The sequence below is a fragment of the Phoxinus phoxinus genome (assembly GCF_949152265.1).
Source record: "Phoxinus phoxinus genome assembly, chromosome: 15".
Taxonomy (NCBI): domain Eukaryota; kingdom Metazoa; phylum Chordata; class Actinopteri; order Cypriniformes; family Leuciscidae; genus Phoxinus; species Phoxinus phoxinus.
The window spans coordinates 27534255-27551982 of NC_136890.1; the positions used below are offsets into that span (position 1 = coordinate 27534255).

The window sequence follows — 17728 nt, forward strand, 5'->3', positions numbered from 1 at the left end:
TATTAGTGGGATATTTTTCAATATATTTTGCTGGCTGGCAAATTCTAAGCAAAGCTGGAGTAAAGCATTGCATTAAGAGTAGTCCAGTACGTGCCATTCCATTTAAGCTGGACAAGCAGCTGAATAGCCGGAGAAAGAGATTGGGACAGACAGTGAGAGAGAGAGAGAAAGAGTGAGAGTAACAAACCTCCACCATCTGGCACTAATGGTGTTAGGGAAGCATCCAGAGAGGCGACTTGTAAAAATGCATAAACGTTAAGTAAAGAAAGCTGAGCAATATGGGACATGATTTTAGAGGAGTCCATGTCAAAAGTGAAGAGCTCAGTGGGAAATTGAGGCACATAATGGAAACATAATGGGCTTAGTGTCACTGTCGTGCAGACAAGCCCACGGAGGATGCCGTCAGCGGCATTGACCCTCCCCCCAACTCCAGCGGATTTATGGAAATTACCGGAATAAGGGACAAACAGCCTTTACAAACAAACCAATACCATAATTCCTGCCTGTCTGTGGAATAACTAAAGTGACTGGCAGAGGATCTTGCTCTCGAGGAGGGATGCAGCTCTGCAGGCCCAAACCCAGCCTGATATCTTTCACTCCTCCACTTGAGCCCCCTTTTTATTTAATAAGTCATAGGACGATTTAAGGTGCAGTCATATAAGCGCTATTTTTGCTCAATTTCATCACTTTCAAAACAAGCATCATTCTGTTGGTCAACATGGAATATTCACGTGACCAAATTGAACATGGGGGAAATCTGCAAGGAGACATTTTTCGACCTCACGTGGAACACAAGAAAGTGTGGATTCTTATTTAAATGACTGGATTTCACCCACAAAATTTCACAGAACAATGGAAAATATGACTGCACAATTGGAGACAGGATCATCCCATTGTTTTAGATTGCTTTGAGTAAAACAAAGTTTAAGTTTTCCTATTTGTTGGTTGTTTGGAAAATGTTCAAAAATACTAAGTCACCCAGTATATCTGTGTTCTTGAAGCATAAAGATTCAAATAGCCAAATATTCAATTATAACAACATGAAGACATTGATCAGAGGTACGTCATGCTATTAACTCTCAGAGACCAAAAACACAATAATATATAATCATGCTACATTTAATATTGGATCCAATGAGAGTCAAAAATAGATTCTACTATCCATCAATTCAGGTAGCTTATCAATTCTTGTGCTTATCAAAGTTTTATGCCTCAATGTTTCCCCCCAGTTTTTTAAAACCATTTCTGTCATTGTATATAATATACAGCACATTGCTTGACATCTACCAGGATTCTGAAGCACTATTGTGCATTTCATTGTCAAACTTGCTGTATATTGCAGTTGAAAATCACTGACCTTCATGCAAAAATAAAGCCATTCTGTAATGACTTCCTAAAGAAATGTGTGCTGATTCAGGTAATGCTATAATTAAAGAACAGAGCATATGGCAGAAAAACTCTAGAAAACAAGTAAAAAAAGGAGACACCATGTTAAGGAGATTCCATGTTTTTAATAGTAACAACAGTAACACATTCATTGGAATGTACCATTCTAGGACAGGGAGGACAGGTTTGTCTGAACTTAACTGTTTGAAAGTATAACATTGGTGCTCCACAGCCAAATGGAATGAACTAGAATAGTTCTAAAATGCTAATTTCGGGAACTATTGTTGGTTTGACAGAATGTACCATCTGGATAAGGAGCACAGTTCGTATAAACTTTTAACAGGATGGTGATCATGTGGTTTGGGTTTGATTTTGGGGTTTCACAGAGTGAGATTTAGCCTTTAGGAGCAGTGTACTGGCGCAGGAGAGAGGAGATGGCACTAGACTCTGTCACCTCCTCTGGAAGGGAGCCTTCTTGATCTTTGATTGACGGGTCAGCTCCGGCCTTCAGGAGTAACTCGACGATTTCTGCAAACTCACAAGCTGAGGCTAGAGAGAGAAGGAACACAAGATAGAAGCATTCAAATACTGTTGGGTTTATTTGTATTTTGTGCAAGGGAGTCAGTCACACATACACTGCTAGCAGCACTTATGCCCGTTATACATTGTACGATTTTGGGTTGTCCTACCTAGACGAAAGATGACCTATTGTGGCGATTTCTGTGGTTGTGGCTCCTAAAAGGTTGTCCTATGTCTTACAGAGAGAGGTTCATTGACGGCCATTGTCACGATCTTGCGATCAAAGATAGCCTGTGATCATTTTCTGACAGTGTCAGAAATTTAGCATTCTCACCTCGGTGTGTTTGCTGCTACGACCTACATCTACTGACTAGCCAATAAAAATACAACATGAAATGGCATTTTATAAACGCGACATGGGCGCTAAAACTTAAAACTACTTACCTCAAGCTCCACTTATAAAATCTGCATGCCAAGTTGGCCTCTTTTCCCTAGCCATGACCACATTTCAGCACACATAAAAACCACAATTGTTAAAGTGCGATTCATCTTGCTCTATTTGTTTACCACTAGCACATGCTGATAACGTTATATTCTTCTAACTTGTGTTGCAGCAAACGATTCAATAGGTGTCATCATCGTACACTCAACATACATGTCGTACCCAAGTTTATTAGATCCATGTCGTACAGTGTGATTTGTAATGATCTTATAGGATTATCGAAATCACACAGTCTGTAGCAGGAATTAGAGGCAAGTGATTTTACCTTATTTTCATGTCAAATGATATGCATTTTATTCTAACAAAATTGAGAGATTTTAACAATACATTTGAATTCTCATAAAATTTACTTTTTTTTCTCTAACTGCAAATTTATTTATTTTTAACAGTGCAATGCTGAACTGATGAAATTATGCTGAGCAGATATGAAAATACATTTGTAATAACATGACTATAAACGTTAAAAAATTTAAAATCCATCAAATTATTAAAATCATTAATAGGAAAAATTTAATCATTATTAATTAAATTTATTATCAAATCAATGAATCGTGATTAATCACTTCTAACAAAAGTTTTTGTTTAAATAATATATATATATATATATATATACACACACAATCAAATTTATAATTTCACAGCACTTAGTGACAGATATATATATATATATATATATATAGAGAGAGAGAGAGAGAGAACTTAGTGAGAGAGAGAGAGAGAGAGAGAGAATTTTTTTATTGTTAAAATTGTCTTATATCTTAACAATTTAAATTCAATTGCACCACATCACTAAAAATCTAACATTATTATAGTTAACTGAAGATATTATAGTAACTTTCGTTTAGTTGATAACTTGATATTCTAAAATAACTGAAATAAAAATGAATAAAAATAATAAAAATGACAAAATGCTGAAATTTCTAAAACTTAAATAAATGAAAACAGAAAATGATAAAGTCCCCCTGTGGTCAATAATTTAATCCCACAAAACTCAACATTGACGTGATTGGTTACAAGGTAGTTTGTGACGTCAGAAACACCGGCGATTTCAACCCGCGTTTTTGAGACTGTCTTTGGTTCACTGCAGTTTCAAAAAGAAAATACTCAGCAATGGTGTTGACCTATGAATTTGCACATGGTTTGTCTTAAAGCATATAAAAAAACACCACAGACATATAAACAACAAAAGCTTGATTTTCACCACAGGGGGACTTCAAAATGAAAACTAATTCAAAATATGAATAAAACTATAATAGTGTCTCAATGATACTAAAATGCAACCAGTTCTTAGGCAACACTCCCGTGACACTTTGAAAAAAGAGCTTAAACCAGCCCGGTCTTCTCACCCGTACACTTAAAGTAATTGTTCCAGTACATATGACGACTGCACCTGTGGTTGAGCTGCACGCTTGCATTTGTGCCCCATTGGCAGTTTGTGGCCCATTAGGAGGCTGCAGGGCAGGGAGGGCCAGCACTTCTGTAACTCTGTTAGTGTGTCCTGCCGCGCTGATGCAGGGACAATCCTCTAAGCCTGAGTGCTTTTTCACGTCTGTGTCAACTGCCTTCTTTTAAAAAGGAGGGAAATGCTCTCCTTATTTTTAGTCTTAGGTGAGTGGCTGATGTCAGCAGGAAAACCCTGAGTGACAAGAGTGGCTTTTAACCTCAGACCCGCGACCAGGAGAGAATGAGGGAAGAGAAAGGATAAGAAAGAAGGAGGGGGAGAAAGAGAAGGCAAGCACAAGAATGTTCTTCAAGAGTGTGTATGTTGCCATGTGATTGCTAAGCGGATGTTTACAGGCCCAAGTCAAGAGAGCCCACCTCAAGAGGATCAAGTCTCTATAATACCTGATCTCTATATAACTCGAGTCCCCCTTCATTGTACACTATCGTTCAAACGTTTGGAGTCGGTATTTTTTAAATGTTTTTGAAAGAAGTCTCTTATGCTCATAAAGGCTGCACTTATTTGATCAAAAATGCAGTAATATTGCAAAATACTGTTACAATAACTTTTTCTATTTTACTATATTGTAAAATGTCATTTATTCCTGTGAGGGCAAAGCTGAATTTTCAACATCATTACTCCAGTCTTCAGTGTCACATGATCCTTCAGAAATCATTCTAATATGCTGATTTGCTGCTCAAGAAACATTTCTTATTATTGTCAATGATGAATAGAGTCTTGCTGCTTAATATCTTTGTGGAAACCATGATGTTGCAGAATGTCCAAGCTGCTATTTTCCATAAAATGAAAGTAAATGGTGACCATGGTTGTTCTTGATCCCCATTTATTTCCACTGTATGAAATATCTCTTTTGAATTCCATGCAAGAAAGAAAGTCATACAGGTCTAAAACAACACGAGGGTGAGTAAATGATGACAGAAAGGTCACTTTAAGTAGGAAGCAACAACAAAAAAAGATTCTGAATTTTTCCTTTTCTTTTTTTTTGTTACTGTATTTTATTTTCGGCACGCGTGCGGGTCCTTGGGCCGTAAAGCCCCTCGCGCCTCTGGGGAGCCGTAGAGAAGAAGAACAATTTACAGCGCGCTGTAAACCCCTCAATTAATCATGTGTCAGCCGCATGGCCCCACACAGGGAGAGGTGGAAATGAATTTTCATTCTGTGCTATTCGTCTCTCTGAGTTCATCGCTTATGTTTATTAGTCACTTTTTTATATCCCATCCCCCCATCATTTTTCTGCTCCCCCTCCCTAAGGGGTGCTCATCTTCAGGCGTCTACCCTGCCACACGACCAACCTGAGGACAGATGGCAAACACACACACACATAGAGAACAAGGGCCTGGAGGCCGCCCATGTGTAGAGTCACATGACAGAGGAACACTGTTGATTTCCTCTGGGACAACTGGTGATTATTACAGTTCCTGTTTACCACACGTGTGGCTGTGGGGACAAATGTACCCACACTCACACACAAATACACCTTTCTGGTGGACTAGAACCTAATTCAGAAATCATTTTATAGAGATTTCCATCAAAAAGAGTAAATATTTCCGAACAATAGCGACAGTTAAGCCATTTATAATGTTACAGAAGATTTATATTTCAAACAAATGCTGTTCTTTTGAACTTTCTATTCATCATAGAATCCTGAAAAAAAAATCAGTTTCCAGAAAAAATATTAAGCAGCAGCTTATTTCAACATTAATAATAAGAAATGTTTCTTGAGCAGAAAATCAGCATATTAGAATGATTTCTGAAGGATCATGTGACACTGGAGTAATGATGCTGAAAATTCAGCTTTACATCACTGGAATAAAATACGTTTTAAACTATATTAGCATAGAAAACAATTATTTTAAAAATATTTCACATTATTACTTGCAAATGTTTTTACTGCATTTTTGATCAAATAAATGCAGCCTTGGTGAGCTTTTTTTTTTTTTCTTTAAAAAAAACCGTTTGCCCAAACCGTTTGAACCATAGTTAAAAAAAGATCACTCATAAAATTACTCGTCCCTCACTTTGGAAAAACAAACAAAAAGTGTGTTCACAGTAATCCATTTACCATGGAAGTCTATGGGACAAGACATTATAAATGGTTTTAAAATGACTAATTAATAATAGTTGTTTTGTTGAAACAGTTATATTAATTCTTCAGAACAAAAAAAAAAAAAGTGTTATTTGAGGTGTAAACTGGTCTATATTGACAATTTATTAATTTGTTATTGTTGAAATTCCTGTGGATGGATATCATGGTATTATTTAATGCACAGTTCTGTGAAAGATGCATTAAACCCAAACCGTTCCTTTACCATAGATGACTTACATTTGAATTGTAAGAATAAAGATTTTTCTTGCCATATCATAGTTGCGTTCTTACCATAGTGTAGCGCTGTCTGTCCTTCATCATCCTGAGAGAGAAAAAGAAAGACGTTTTGAGTTAGAGACATCAAACCATTCCAACTCTTGTGAAACTCTTCAGACTCTTTCTAATCATTATCCATAATGACTTCGATTCCAAAAAGGACCATAAAACAAACAAACATGTTCAAGTGTAAGCCCTGCCTGTTGAGTTCAACTACCGCCACATGATAGAACGTAAAACAGGTGATTTGGACTTTGAAGGGATTAGGAGAACAGATTAAACATTGATTTCCTGTCAGATAAACAATCAGATCCCTTAACCTCCAAAACAGACTTTTGAACAAGTAACCAGGATCAGAGGAGCTTGAGGACTTTGTTTGGGTGGATATATAAACCAGTTTAATATGAACAAGCCTTTGACCCGCGTGCTCAACGAGGCTACGAGGCCATCGTGCTGTATGTGTATAAAGGTCTAGGATGATCTATTCATTGTCCCCTGCTGGGACCGTGTCGGATGGTTTAGCCGCGGGGACTGAGGGCATCACACAACAATAGATGCTTATACAATAGGACCGATCTGCCTGGTGTGCTGGTGACAAATTGCCACACGGCTTGTGGTTTCAGAGGTGCGATGCAGAGAAAGACATATTTAGGGCAATATTTGGGGATTAAGGATCCTGCATGCGTGTGGATATAAATCCAGTGGAATGCAACGCTCAAGGGGTCAGGAAGTTCTGCGGATGACGTGTTGTCAGGCCAAATGATGGTATAATTGCCAGTTCAATGTGCCTTCTCGGCCTTATAATGATGATAAATGGCATTATTGTTTTGGCTGGGTGGTTGGTGGAGATCATCAGAACCCAATGAGAACTACAGAGTTTAACGGCATGTTGCACGCTTGTCTCTCTGTCACAACATCAACCTGCATTACCCTTCATACACAATATCATTAGCCAACTGTACAGACTCTTGTACAGAGGATTTGCTATACAGGTCATACATATTTTTAGTTATGCATTTTGTTTAGACATCTGAAAGTAGACTTTACTGTTGTTGAAAAGCTAACAATGCAACACTAATCTTTTAATTTCATTTAATTTGACTTTTTAGTTTGAAGTTTTATGAATTTTTTGTTCTTCAAGAGCTAGGGTATTGCTAAGCGGATGTTTACGGGCCCAAGTCAAGAGAGCCCACCTCAAGAGGATCAAGTCTCTATGATACCGGACCTCTATAAATGGCTCGAGTCCCCCTTCAATGTATACTTGAAGAATAATTGTATTACATTTAATAAAATTGCATTGTTGAGTGAAATAAAAATAGATTAGTTGTATCGACCTTATGCTCCAAAGAAACAAGCGCGCAGCCATCTTTATAATATTGTGTTTGAACTTCTGTTTTTGTGGTAGCTCTGTATATTTCTATGGCATCGCTGTCGAAGAGTAATTAGCTGGTGAAGTGGATTTACTTATTTGTAGTTAACAAAAGGTATCATGAACATTGTAATGTTTGAAGCGGATGTCGTAACAAATGTCAGTGGAGCGGGGAGATTTTACAACGAGCGGGCAGAAACTCGTTCTTTTAAGCTGTAACCAAGTGCAATTTTGTTCTCCAAATTAGAGAGATGTCGAATGGCCCTGTCAATCAGGTGCCGCTAAAGTCTGATCCCATTGTTCCAAATACAAAAATCTTCTCCGCAACAGGGCCAGGGCTCTCAAACAATCCCAGAGTCAGATGCTATTGTTTACGCAGAGGCGAGAGAGTGACTCCAGAGGCTCTCTGATTGGATTAGCCGGTTAAAATCCCACTAGACGAACAGAATACTGATGCAGTCTCTCTCCTCACCTTTCTCTGATACAGTTACTTCTCTCTGAACAGGACACAGAGGCCAGGAATACTAGTTATTTACATAATAAAATGCAACAACACAAACAGAAATAGCTTAGAATTTATTTAATAGCTTAGAAGCAGCTTTTATGTATACCTTCCTAATATTCACCTGCTATAATGATAAATAAGGTTTTGATTTTACAATTATAACAATAGCTAACTATAGTATTCTGCCAAAACCTGTGGTTACCATGGTACATCATTGTAAGAGAAAAATTGCTACATAAAATCATATAGGACATATATTTTAAACTATAGAAATTAGTCAATTAAGGACAATCTTTATGTTTTTAGCCACATAAACACAAATATTAAGAGATCAGAAGTAAAAAATAAGCAGAATTCTCTCTCTTTCTTGCTAGATATAATAATAGTGGCGGATGTTCATGAGAATGGTCGACAAAAAGGATATGGAGATGCACATAAATACATATAGCCATAATTAAACAGTGAGGGCTTTAGGAAACATAATCTTCTTTCACTAATCTTGTGTGCAGGCAACATCCGCATCGGCCCTGAGCTCTGGTTCACAGCTGTCAGTGTACGGACAAAAAGAGGCAGTGTGGACGGGGACACCACACAAACAGGTTGGCTATCACAAAAACTGCTATGACTCATGGGAAATGGATTGAGACATACACCTGTTCAATTTAGTCTGTTCACACCTAGTGTATACCACTCTTTTCTATGTTTTAGAATAATAGCTAAATCCTCTTATATTTTAAGTACATTGATCAATCCTGGGATGCTTTTTAAAGAGTACAGAAGGAATTTATATGTATGATGGACACTTGTTGGATGCTTCTCTTTCTATATCTGATCCAACTCAACCATAAAAAAAAGAAAAAAGAAAGTCTCAGGCTAATTTTGCAATGTTGCAAATAAAATAAATGTTCAAATTTGAAGTCCTCTATGCAGCTCTGTGTGTGAGTGCATGCGTGTTCATGTGTGTATATATGTATTTGTGTGTGAGCGCATGTTTACGTATTTATGTGTGTGCGTGTGTGAGGGGGTCAGGGACTAACGTCTCTAGAGCAGACTGATGGAATCAGGCATAAATTGGATTGTCCTCCATTTGGTTTTCATAGGAGACGGTTTTAAAAGTCAAGCCAGCATAGCATTTTTTACCAAGCAAACTCCTAATCAGGAACCTACATAGAGAGAAACTACTAGACCTCTAGGTTCCCTTGCGTTGCAGAAAACAAATATATCACCGAGACACACCAAAAGTGTGAGAATCCATATATAAATATATATAGAAAAACAAATTACATCCCATGAAAAATGTGGATCATACAAAACTATTTTACTGAAAGACAGAAAAATCTGTGGGGTTCAAGTCTGAGATGAAAACCTGTGATTCAAAATTTAAATTGTTAAAAAAGAAATGTACTCTTGTTTTTATGCTGACAATAGCAGCAAATTCAATTCATTGTACTTAGTAAATACACCACAGTTGAAAAGTTTTGGGATTATTTTGAAAGAAATTATACTTCTATTCAGCAAGGACACATTGAATTATTATAATGTTATAAATAACTTCCATTTCAAACAAAATGCTGTTCTTTTAAACTTCATACTAAAAGAATCGTATTGAAATGTATCAATATTTCCACAAAAACATTTTCAACTGTGAAAAGAAGAAATTATTCTTGAGCAGCAAATCAGCATATTAGAATGATTTATAAAGGATCATGTGACTATGAAGACTGGAGTAATAGCTACTGAAAATGTAACAAACATTATATATATATAATGGGGGAGGGAGTGAAATAGTATAGATGAGGTGAAATGTGTAATAGTAAAATGGATAAGACTATGTCTCTGTGGTGTCTGAGGTAAAGACGGTCCACTAATACCATCTGTGTAGGGTACAACAGGAGTTGGCATACATACGCTGCCCACCAGGTCACTAAAAGCTTTCATGTTTTCATACCAGCACAACCCGGCTGCTCTCTGCGGCATATGGTATGTACTGGGAGCCACCATCACAGCTTTATCTAGTAAGACTAAATCTCTCCCAGGAACACCCTTTCTCTCTTGATCTCTCTCGCTCGCTTTCTTTCCTTCTGCTGTCCCGGACAGAAACATTAAACAAATGGGGAAAAATGCACATGCAATTATGATTTATGATCACTGTACGCTGGGAGGGCAGGGGTTTTTAATGACCCTGGCAGTACGCAGGAGGCGGAGAGAGGGACAGACAGAGGAGTGAATCGATATAACCACACGGCATTCATATGCAGATACGCATATGATGAGCAGGTGCCATTAATCAGAGCATGCAAAAAATGCAGCACTATGCATGATCATAACACCTACAGTCTTACACAGATAGAATACAAGATTTATGAATATCTGGGTTCCCTCTTCATTACAATAAAGCAGTTCTTGTTCTTTTGCATATATTGAACTGAAGATGTTTAAGTCATACGGAGGAAACATGTAAACGTGTATGGGTCATTGCTGTAATGCAGTGTCTTTTGTAATGTTTAAAAATGAATTAGCATTTGAGGAAGTATTTCTATAAAAGGGTATAATACATTAAGAACACCTGTAATATTTCTTAATACATTGCTGGTATGGGCAAGGAAAAATGGCAACATCTTCTCAAACTAAAGTAGAAAAAAAAACACACCCCTATATTCACTTGTGACACTGTAATTAAAGAAAACTGGCAAAAATGTAACTAGAACTTAAAAAAAATTGCAAGTTCAATATATTAACCAACATATTGAGACATGAAGAAGACGAGAAGGAATGACCCAGTTAAGTGTGCGCACAAGGGTACTTTCTCGTTGGGAAAGCTGTGTTAAAAGGATCAGGCGGGTGGACCGCTCCTAATTGAATCTATTTCACCTCTGTGTGCAGTGTGTTAACCTTGCCAGCCAGCCTGTGTGTGTGAGGGTTAGCCTGTCAGTGCATATCACTCAATCCCAAAATGTCCTTGACAAACCCTCTGTAAACGTCAGGTCAGGCTGTTTCCCTCACAGTACCATCTTAAAACACTCAAGCGCATCTTCACAAACAGGAGTTCAGTGGAAGGCGGCCGTCCATCACACCACAAACAATTATAAAAAGAATTGCAGATGGTGGATATAATACTATATTATAAAGCAGAGAATTATGACTCAGAAATCTGGATTAGATTCAACCCCCATTGGAAATCAGGTTAATTGGCAAAACGTACATACTTTTTGCAATGAACAAATCAAACAAAAGTAATAGAAATAGCTCAACACAACAAATGTTTCAAGTGGTTTACCCAAATTCAACTGAAAATGCAACTTTTAAAGACTGCTTGCAGTCTCAAAATTGGTTGAATAATTTGGTCAACCCCTTCATGGCAAGCATCTTTAGTACTAGAACACCCTTTTGCTGTTATGATCCGCTGCAAACAGGATGTGTAACCAGACACCAGCTTCTGGCAGTGTTTATGAGGAATCTTAGCCCATTCCTCACGAGCAATAGCCTCCCGTACAGTAATATCCTTGGGTTTGCAGTTGCATGCAACTGCCTTCTTCAAATCTCACTAGAGATTTTCTATAAGTCAGGTGACTGTGATGGTCACTGTAGAATCTTCCAGGACTTCTTCTGCAACTAAGCCTTTGTGGAATTTGAGGTATGCCTGGGATCATTGTCTTGTTGGAATGTCCAATAATGTCCAAGCTTCAGCTTCCTCACTGATGGCATGACGTTTTCTCCTAGGATTCCCTGATACTTCAATGAACCCATCTTGCCTTCCACACCCTGCAGGTTTCCTGTGCCAGAAGATGCAAAGCAGCCCCAGAGCATCACCGAGCCGCAACCATGCTTAACTGTAGACAGTGTTCTTTCCAGCATATGCTTCATTCTTCTTCCTCCAGACATACCGCTGATCCATAGGGCGTGAAAAGTTGCAGATTTGTTTAATCGCTCCACAGAACAGAATCCCAAAACCTCTGTGGCTTATTTATATGATTTTTAGCACTTTCTTGTGCTTTTAGGTCAGTAGTGGATGGAAACCGCATGCGTTTAGTACGTGCCTTACTGTGCAAGCTGAAACCGCAGTGCCTGTTGCCACCAAGTCTTACTGGTCTTTTGCAGTTACTCTGGGGGTTTTCTGAACCTGCCTTTTCAGAAATCTGGTTGCAGCCGTTGATAGCTTCCTTTTTCTGCCCTGTCCAGGTAGCGTAATCACTGGTCCTTTAACTTTGAACCTGCGAACTATGCTTCCAACGGTGTCTTTAGGAACATTTAGTGCCTTCGCTATCTTTTTGTATCCTGTTCCTTGTTTGTGAAGGGCGATGATATCTTCTCTTAACTTTTTGGACCATTCTTTTGACTTAGGCCTGGGACACACTAGACGATTTTCAAATCTTAATCGTTTTTAAAACTGTGGGAAACCACAGACATAAGGGCAGTTTCAAACAATTTTTAGCATTCTAATCCTCCGAATGCACACACTAGAAGATTCGTCCAGACCGCGAGACCACACACCTGTCGATTGTAGAAACATTTTCACAGTGAGACGAGATCTAACGGAGACTCGCGAGATTGCGTGGCTCGAGAAGAAAAACAGATGGAGCACGACCGAGGTCAAAGGTGAAGAAAAACAAAGGTGAATACAGGTGATCTTTCTCCATACTCCACTTTCGTGGCATGTTTGTGGCTGCCAAGGTTTCCGCTATAGAAGCATGTATGTACCAAGGTTTCAGCAATGTATTCTCTCATTGGCTATCACGTCAGAGGGAGCCTGATCTAGTCAAGAGAACATGTTTGATATTTGGGATCATGTGGCCTCCGATGCGATCGGGAACAGTAAAAAAAAAACGTAAAGGCACCACACATTTGAGGATTTTTTTTGATAAAAAGTCAATAACCTGCACAAACCTAGCAAGTTCAGGTATTCCATGTGTTCTAGCTCAAGCAAACCTGGTGCAACTAATGAAGCCCTTGATTAGTTGCACCAGGTGTACTTGAGGCAACACCTGTTTTGCAGATTTGTGTTATTAATAACTGACTGAATAATTTTGAGAAAGTTGCATTTTTTTTTGTTAAATTTGGGGAAACCACTTAAAACATTTGTTGTGTTGAGCTTGAATTTGTTCATTGTACATTTTGTACACACAGTCTGTACATTTTGCCAATAAACCTGATTTGCAATGGGGGTTGAATGATTTTATGTAAACTGTATCAATCAGTTTGGATAAAACATTTGAAGTATGCAGTTATAATGTAATAATTTAATGAACATTGGTTACAGTTACAGTGATTTTACCACAGGCTCTCGTGACTTAAGGCCTAATACTTTCCTAAATCCTTATTTCTGTGAATAAAAATGCACCTTAATTGAGAAGAAGCACACTGACATTATTTGCATGCAGTTTTCTAGCCTAACTGACTTAAATCTGTGCCTTAGCAGTAAAAAAAGCACCCATCAAGGGAAAGAGAGACCAGGAAAGATATAGAAAGACACATTGTTTCCAAAGAAACGCTTAAGGAGAACGGGGCTGTTTAAGTTGGCTGTAATATTCAGAGGGAGATTGATTAGTAGCAGCACGACTGATTGATTTTTTTTTCTTTTACAGTCAATCCTCGATGCAGAGCAGCGTTCACCTCTCTTCTCTCTAATGCACAACAGAGTACGTATGTTAATCAGCTGCATAACCAGCACTCACGCCTTCCTACAACCACATTAAATCATTGTCTGGGTTTTGTTTTTGTTCTTTTTGAATTAGTGACTCTCTTTTCCCATTGACAGTCCTTGGGTAAACGCAGAGCATTTAAGAAGAAGTGCAAATGAAAACAAAACGCATTCGTGGAATTCAGTCCCGCCCCCCTTCTCGTCTGTGTCTGCATCTCAGTGTCCACCCCAGGGGACGTCTTAGGATCCATTAAGCAATTTCACATGGGCCAAGAGTGGCAGAGAATTACCATGGGCAAGTCTAGGATCATCAGAGCAGTTCAAAAAGAAATACATAAAATAAATAAATGCATAAACCGCTCTAATATGAAAATCAATGTTGCAGGCGCAGCTAAATAGCTGTGGGGGGAAAACTAATAAACCACAGGGCAAGTTCTGCCCCTGCTGGGAAATATGTTCAATCTCTCTCTCTCTCTCTCTCTTTCTCAGCACACAGCTGTGGACAGCTTTAATGTCCTTCACAATTTATGTGGATGGTTTGAAAACAGGAAGAAAACTGTTGAGTGTACGTATTGTGGCAAGGCGGCAGGAAGAGGGAGAAACAGATGGTTCTGGAGAGGCTTTTCATCAGAGGAGTTAAGCTGCCCGCGGCTGGAATAAAACACTTCGATGAGAATGAATTGATCCCGCTGATAGCGTCGTTTATTTTAACGTGCTTTCTGCATTTTAGCACACGATTCACTAAAGGAATTATGCAAATCAGTCGGTGCTGCAAAAAATATGTGCGGAATGGTGTGATTTAAGGGCAGGGCATCTTGCAAGCCGATCTGATGTGCTTTACAGCAACACTCCAGTGTGTTTTCCTTAACCTATTTACATTTGTGAATTTTCCAGATGCTTTTATTCAAAGCGGCTTAGGCCCTGTTTACATGTGGTATTAAGACGCGTTTTGGTCGATCGGATCACAAGTGGACGACACTAAATACAGGTGTAAACGGGCCGGGGTCTAAAAGGTTTCGAGCTTGTCAACTTTCGACCACTTCCAGAGGTAGTTGAAAATGCATTCGATCGGATTGCTTTCATAGTGTAAACGCTCATGTGCTCGAATGTCACAAAAGACCACCTACTCCCCAGCTACTGACTTACTGCATAAAACATTATGGGAAGCGCGCTAGCCAGACAGACAGGATTTAAACTTTGTCGGCTGAAGACCCAAATTTGGTTTGAAGACGAAAAACGTACCAAGCTCAATGTTCTCTCAGCATTCCTGATTTCTAACACACACTCGCAGCGTTCAGCGTGGTCTTGCAGCTATCAGAGCAGAAACGAAAGCTGCTGCTCTCTGTTTGTTTTGCCGTCGTCTCCGTGTGTGTTCGTATGTAAATTGCGTGAGCTTATTTTGTCCATCAGACCGAAAGATCTGAAAAAGCCCATACATTTACCCGCCCATAGGTGAACACAAGGTGTAAATGGGAATGTGTCTCCCTTGTCTACTTGTGATCCGATCGACCAAAATACATCTTAATACCAGGTGTGAACAGAGGAGAATGTTGGGAGTCAAACTGGATCCAAAATTAGATTCAATCTATTTCAGCTACTTGGAAAAACAGAAGTTTCACTTCAAAATAAAAGCAAAAAGCAGAGCAAGGACTTCTTGGAACATTCTTAAACAATGACTCACACAAATTGCTTTTTTTGTTTTCGCTAAAATGAATTGGACTTCAAAACATGCGCCAAACTAGCAATCAAAACTAGAGAAACCAAAAACACTGACTGCCCTGAACTGCTTCTCTAAGCTTCAAATGGTACCCTACAATAATTACGATTTGTATAGCAAAGCCAGCCTCAGATCAGAAGCAAAAACTCCAGTGATTGAGCTGTAAAAGTGTGTGACTCTCAGGTGTTTCACCCCCATCCGGCTAAACCATCCCACCATTGAGCCCCATTCGCATGCAGCTGGCGATTGGACGCCTCTCCTCGCCAATCTTATGACAGATTGCCTCTGGTATTTGTTATGACGTGGAGGATGGAACCATTTGTTATAGTGGACCTGTGGCAGCAGCAGAAGGACCTGAATGTGTAAAAATGTTCTCAACAGGGAATTCTGAACAGTTGCTGGGATTAAGAAAGTGTGCAGCGAGAACTTGAAAATGAGAAGTCAAACACTGACATTTTTTTCAAACCTACTTAATGTGTAGGATTTCCAACTACATATGTATCATTTTACAATAAAATAATGCAACAGGTAACAATATGTAAAACCAAATCAAACCCTTAAAACAGCAATCAGGAACCTACGGCACAAACAAACACACATCTCTCCATTACCACAAAATTACCTGTAAATAAACAGCATCCTTTCTCTGTCCCAAGCGATTCTTCACCATGAACTACTAGTAGCCCAGGCAGATATTTATCACTATTGATCTACCTGGTCCTCGCCAGGGCCTTTTGTTCTCTCGGCTCCAGGCTCTGACCTCAATTAAGTTATGAATTTCAATCTGATGGACTGAGAGCGTGTGGCCAGCGCAGCCGTGCAGGAAGGGGAGTGGATTAATTAGACACAGCGGCTCTGGGATTCACCCTCCACTGCTGGCGGATCATGTTGTTTTCATAACAATACACACAAAGAAAGGAGGAGAAAGACAGAAAAACGGAGAATTACCAATATAAAAAAGAAAGAAAGAGAAAAACAAGAGTAGCTCAAGCTAAATTTGAAAAAAGTCCATAAGACATCTGACTGGCAAACGAGTTAAAATACAAACGGACTACAAAAAAACAAAACATACTTGCATTTCTGGAAGGCAATTAAGTGATCACAAGGCAGCATAATATACAAGTTTTAGATATGCTTAGGTTCTAGGCTTTGATCACAATAAATAAAATCATGTTACGTATAAATAAATTATGATCAATGACAATCGTGTCTGAATGCTTAGGTGAAAAACATTATATTAATGCAAGTCAATAGAAGATTGTCAATCTACAATCTCAAATTTCTTAAAAAGCATAAAGTTTATAACAAAAATGGATAGCATAATTGCATTTTACACAGTTATACGTGTAAATTATCTGCAAAACAATAATTGGAATGTGCGATTCGAGCTGAATTCATTGCAGAAGTTTCATACTTGGGCATGAATATTTTATTTTATCCTTTACCTGAATCCTCAATGAAATATCACTACAATGCTGTCTTCAATGCAAAAATATACAGTACACAAAATGATAATCATAATGTTTTATATTTTCCTTGAAGTTTCACCAAAAGTTTTATGGCTAGCCTGCTTCTTTGTTTGAGAGAAGCGCTCATTAGTCAGGCCGTTGAGATTCAAAACATGCTTTGTGATGCTAAGCTCATTAAGTTCCATGCTCTAATTTCTGATCATGCCACTGAAATGGTTTGTTAGATTGCTTAACATGCAAATAACTTCAAAAGTCCCTGAATGAATGTATAAAGAATGCATTAACCGAACAGAACTACTATACATCCATTTTACATTCTATACTATACATTCATACTATACCAGGTGCATGACTGCAAAAATGAGTTGAGCTTGACCAGCACTAAATCAAATCTCTAATAAATGGTGTTTGTGTTCTGTTTGGTATTAACAGAAAACTGGATCCTTCATCAGATCAGACTTAACGGAGTGAAGCCGTCTACATTGGTAACGTCAAAGTTGCATGTCACCTCTGAATGCACAGACCAATCAGCTGTGAGTGCTAACTTTTATTGCTTAAAAATTCAACTTTTTATGGATTATCTTAGAATAGCAAACCCATTTTTTTTTTTAATCCTTGCTACAACATGTGTAGAATCAAAAGTTTAGGGTAAGTAGGTTTTGGTTACACTTTATTTCAATGGTCTATTTTAGACATTCTACTAACTGTAAGTAACTTTGCAACTATATATCAACTAACTCTCATTAGTCTATTAGTAGACTCTAGACTAAGTAGACTTAGGTTTGGTGTTAGTAGAATA

At 38.4% G+C, this 17728-nt stretch overlaps 1 protein-coding gene and 1 long non-coding RNA gene across 4 annotated transcripts in view; one reads left to right on the forward strand and one right to left on the reverse strand.

Annotated features, from left to right (window-relative positions):
* Positions 1-1432: 1432 nt before the first annotated feature.
* Positions 1433-17728, reverse strand: part of acbd6 (acyl-CoA binding domain containing 6) — a 32315-nt gene continuing 16019 nt past the window's right edge. The window contains exons 7-8 of the mRNA XM_079638617.1: positions 6247-6277; positions 1433-1935 (exon numbers count right to left, since the gene is read on the reverse strand). Coding sequence (XP_079494743.1) covers positions 1781-1935; positions 6247-6277 — 186 coding nt within the window. The 3' untranslated portion in view covers positions 1433-1780. The remainder of the gene's footprint in view (positions 1936-6246; positions 6278-17728) is intronic.
* Positions 6296-17460, forward strand: LOC307012212. Of its 3 annotated transcripts, none has more exons than XR_013800587.1 (4): positions 6296-6996; positions 8615-8704; positions 13688-13741; positions 17362-17460. It is a non-coding gene; the product is annotated as an uncharacterized lncRNA (long non-coding RNA). The 3 variants fall into 3 exon arrangements; XR_013800588.1 differs by lacking the exon at positions 17362-17460 and adding an exon at positions 13838-14053; XR_013800589.1 differs by lacking the exon at positions 17362-17460 and adding an exon at positions 13861-14053.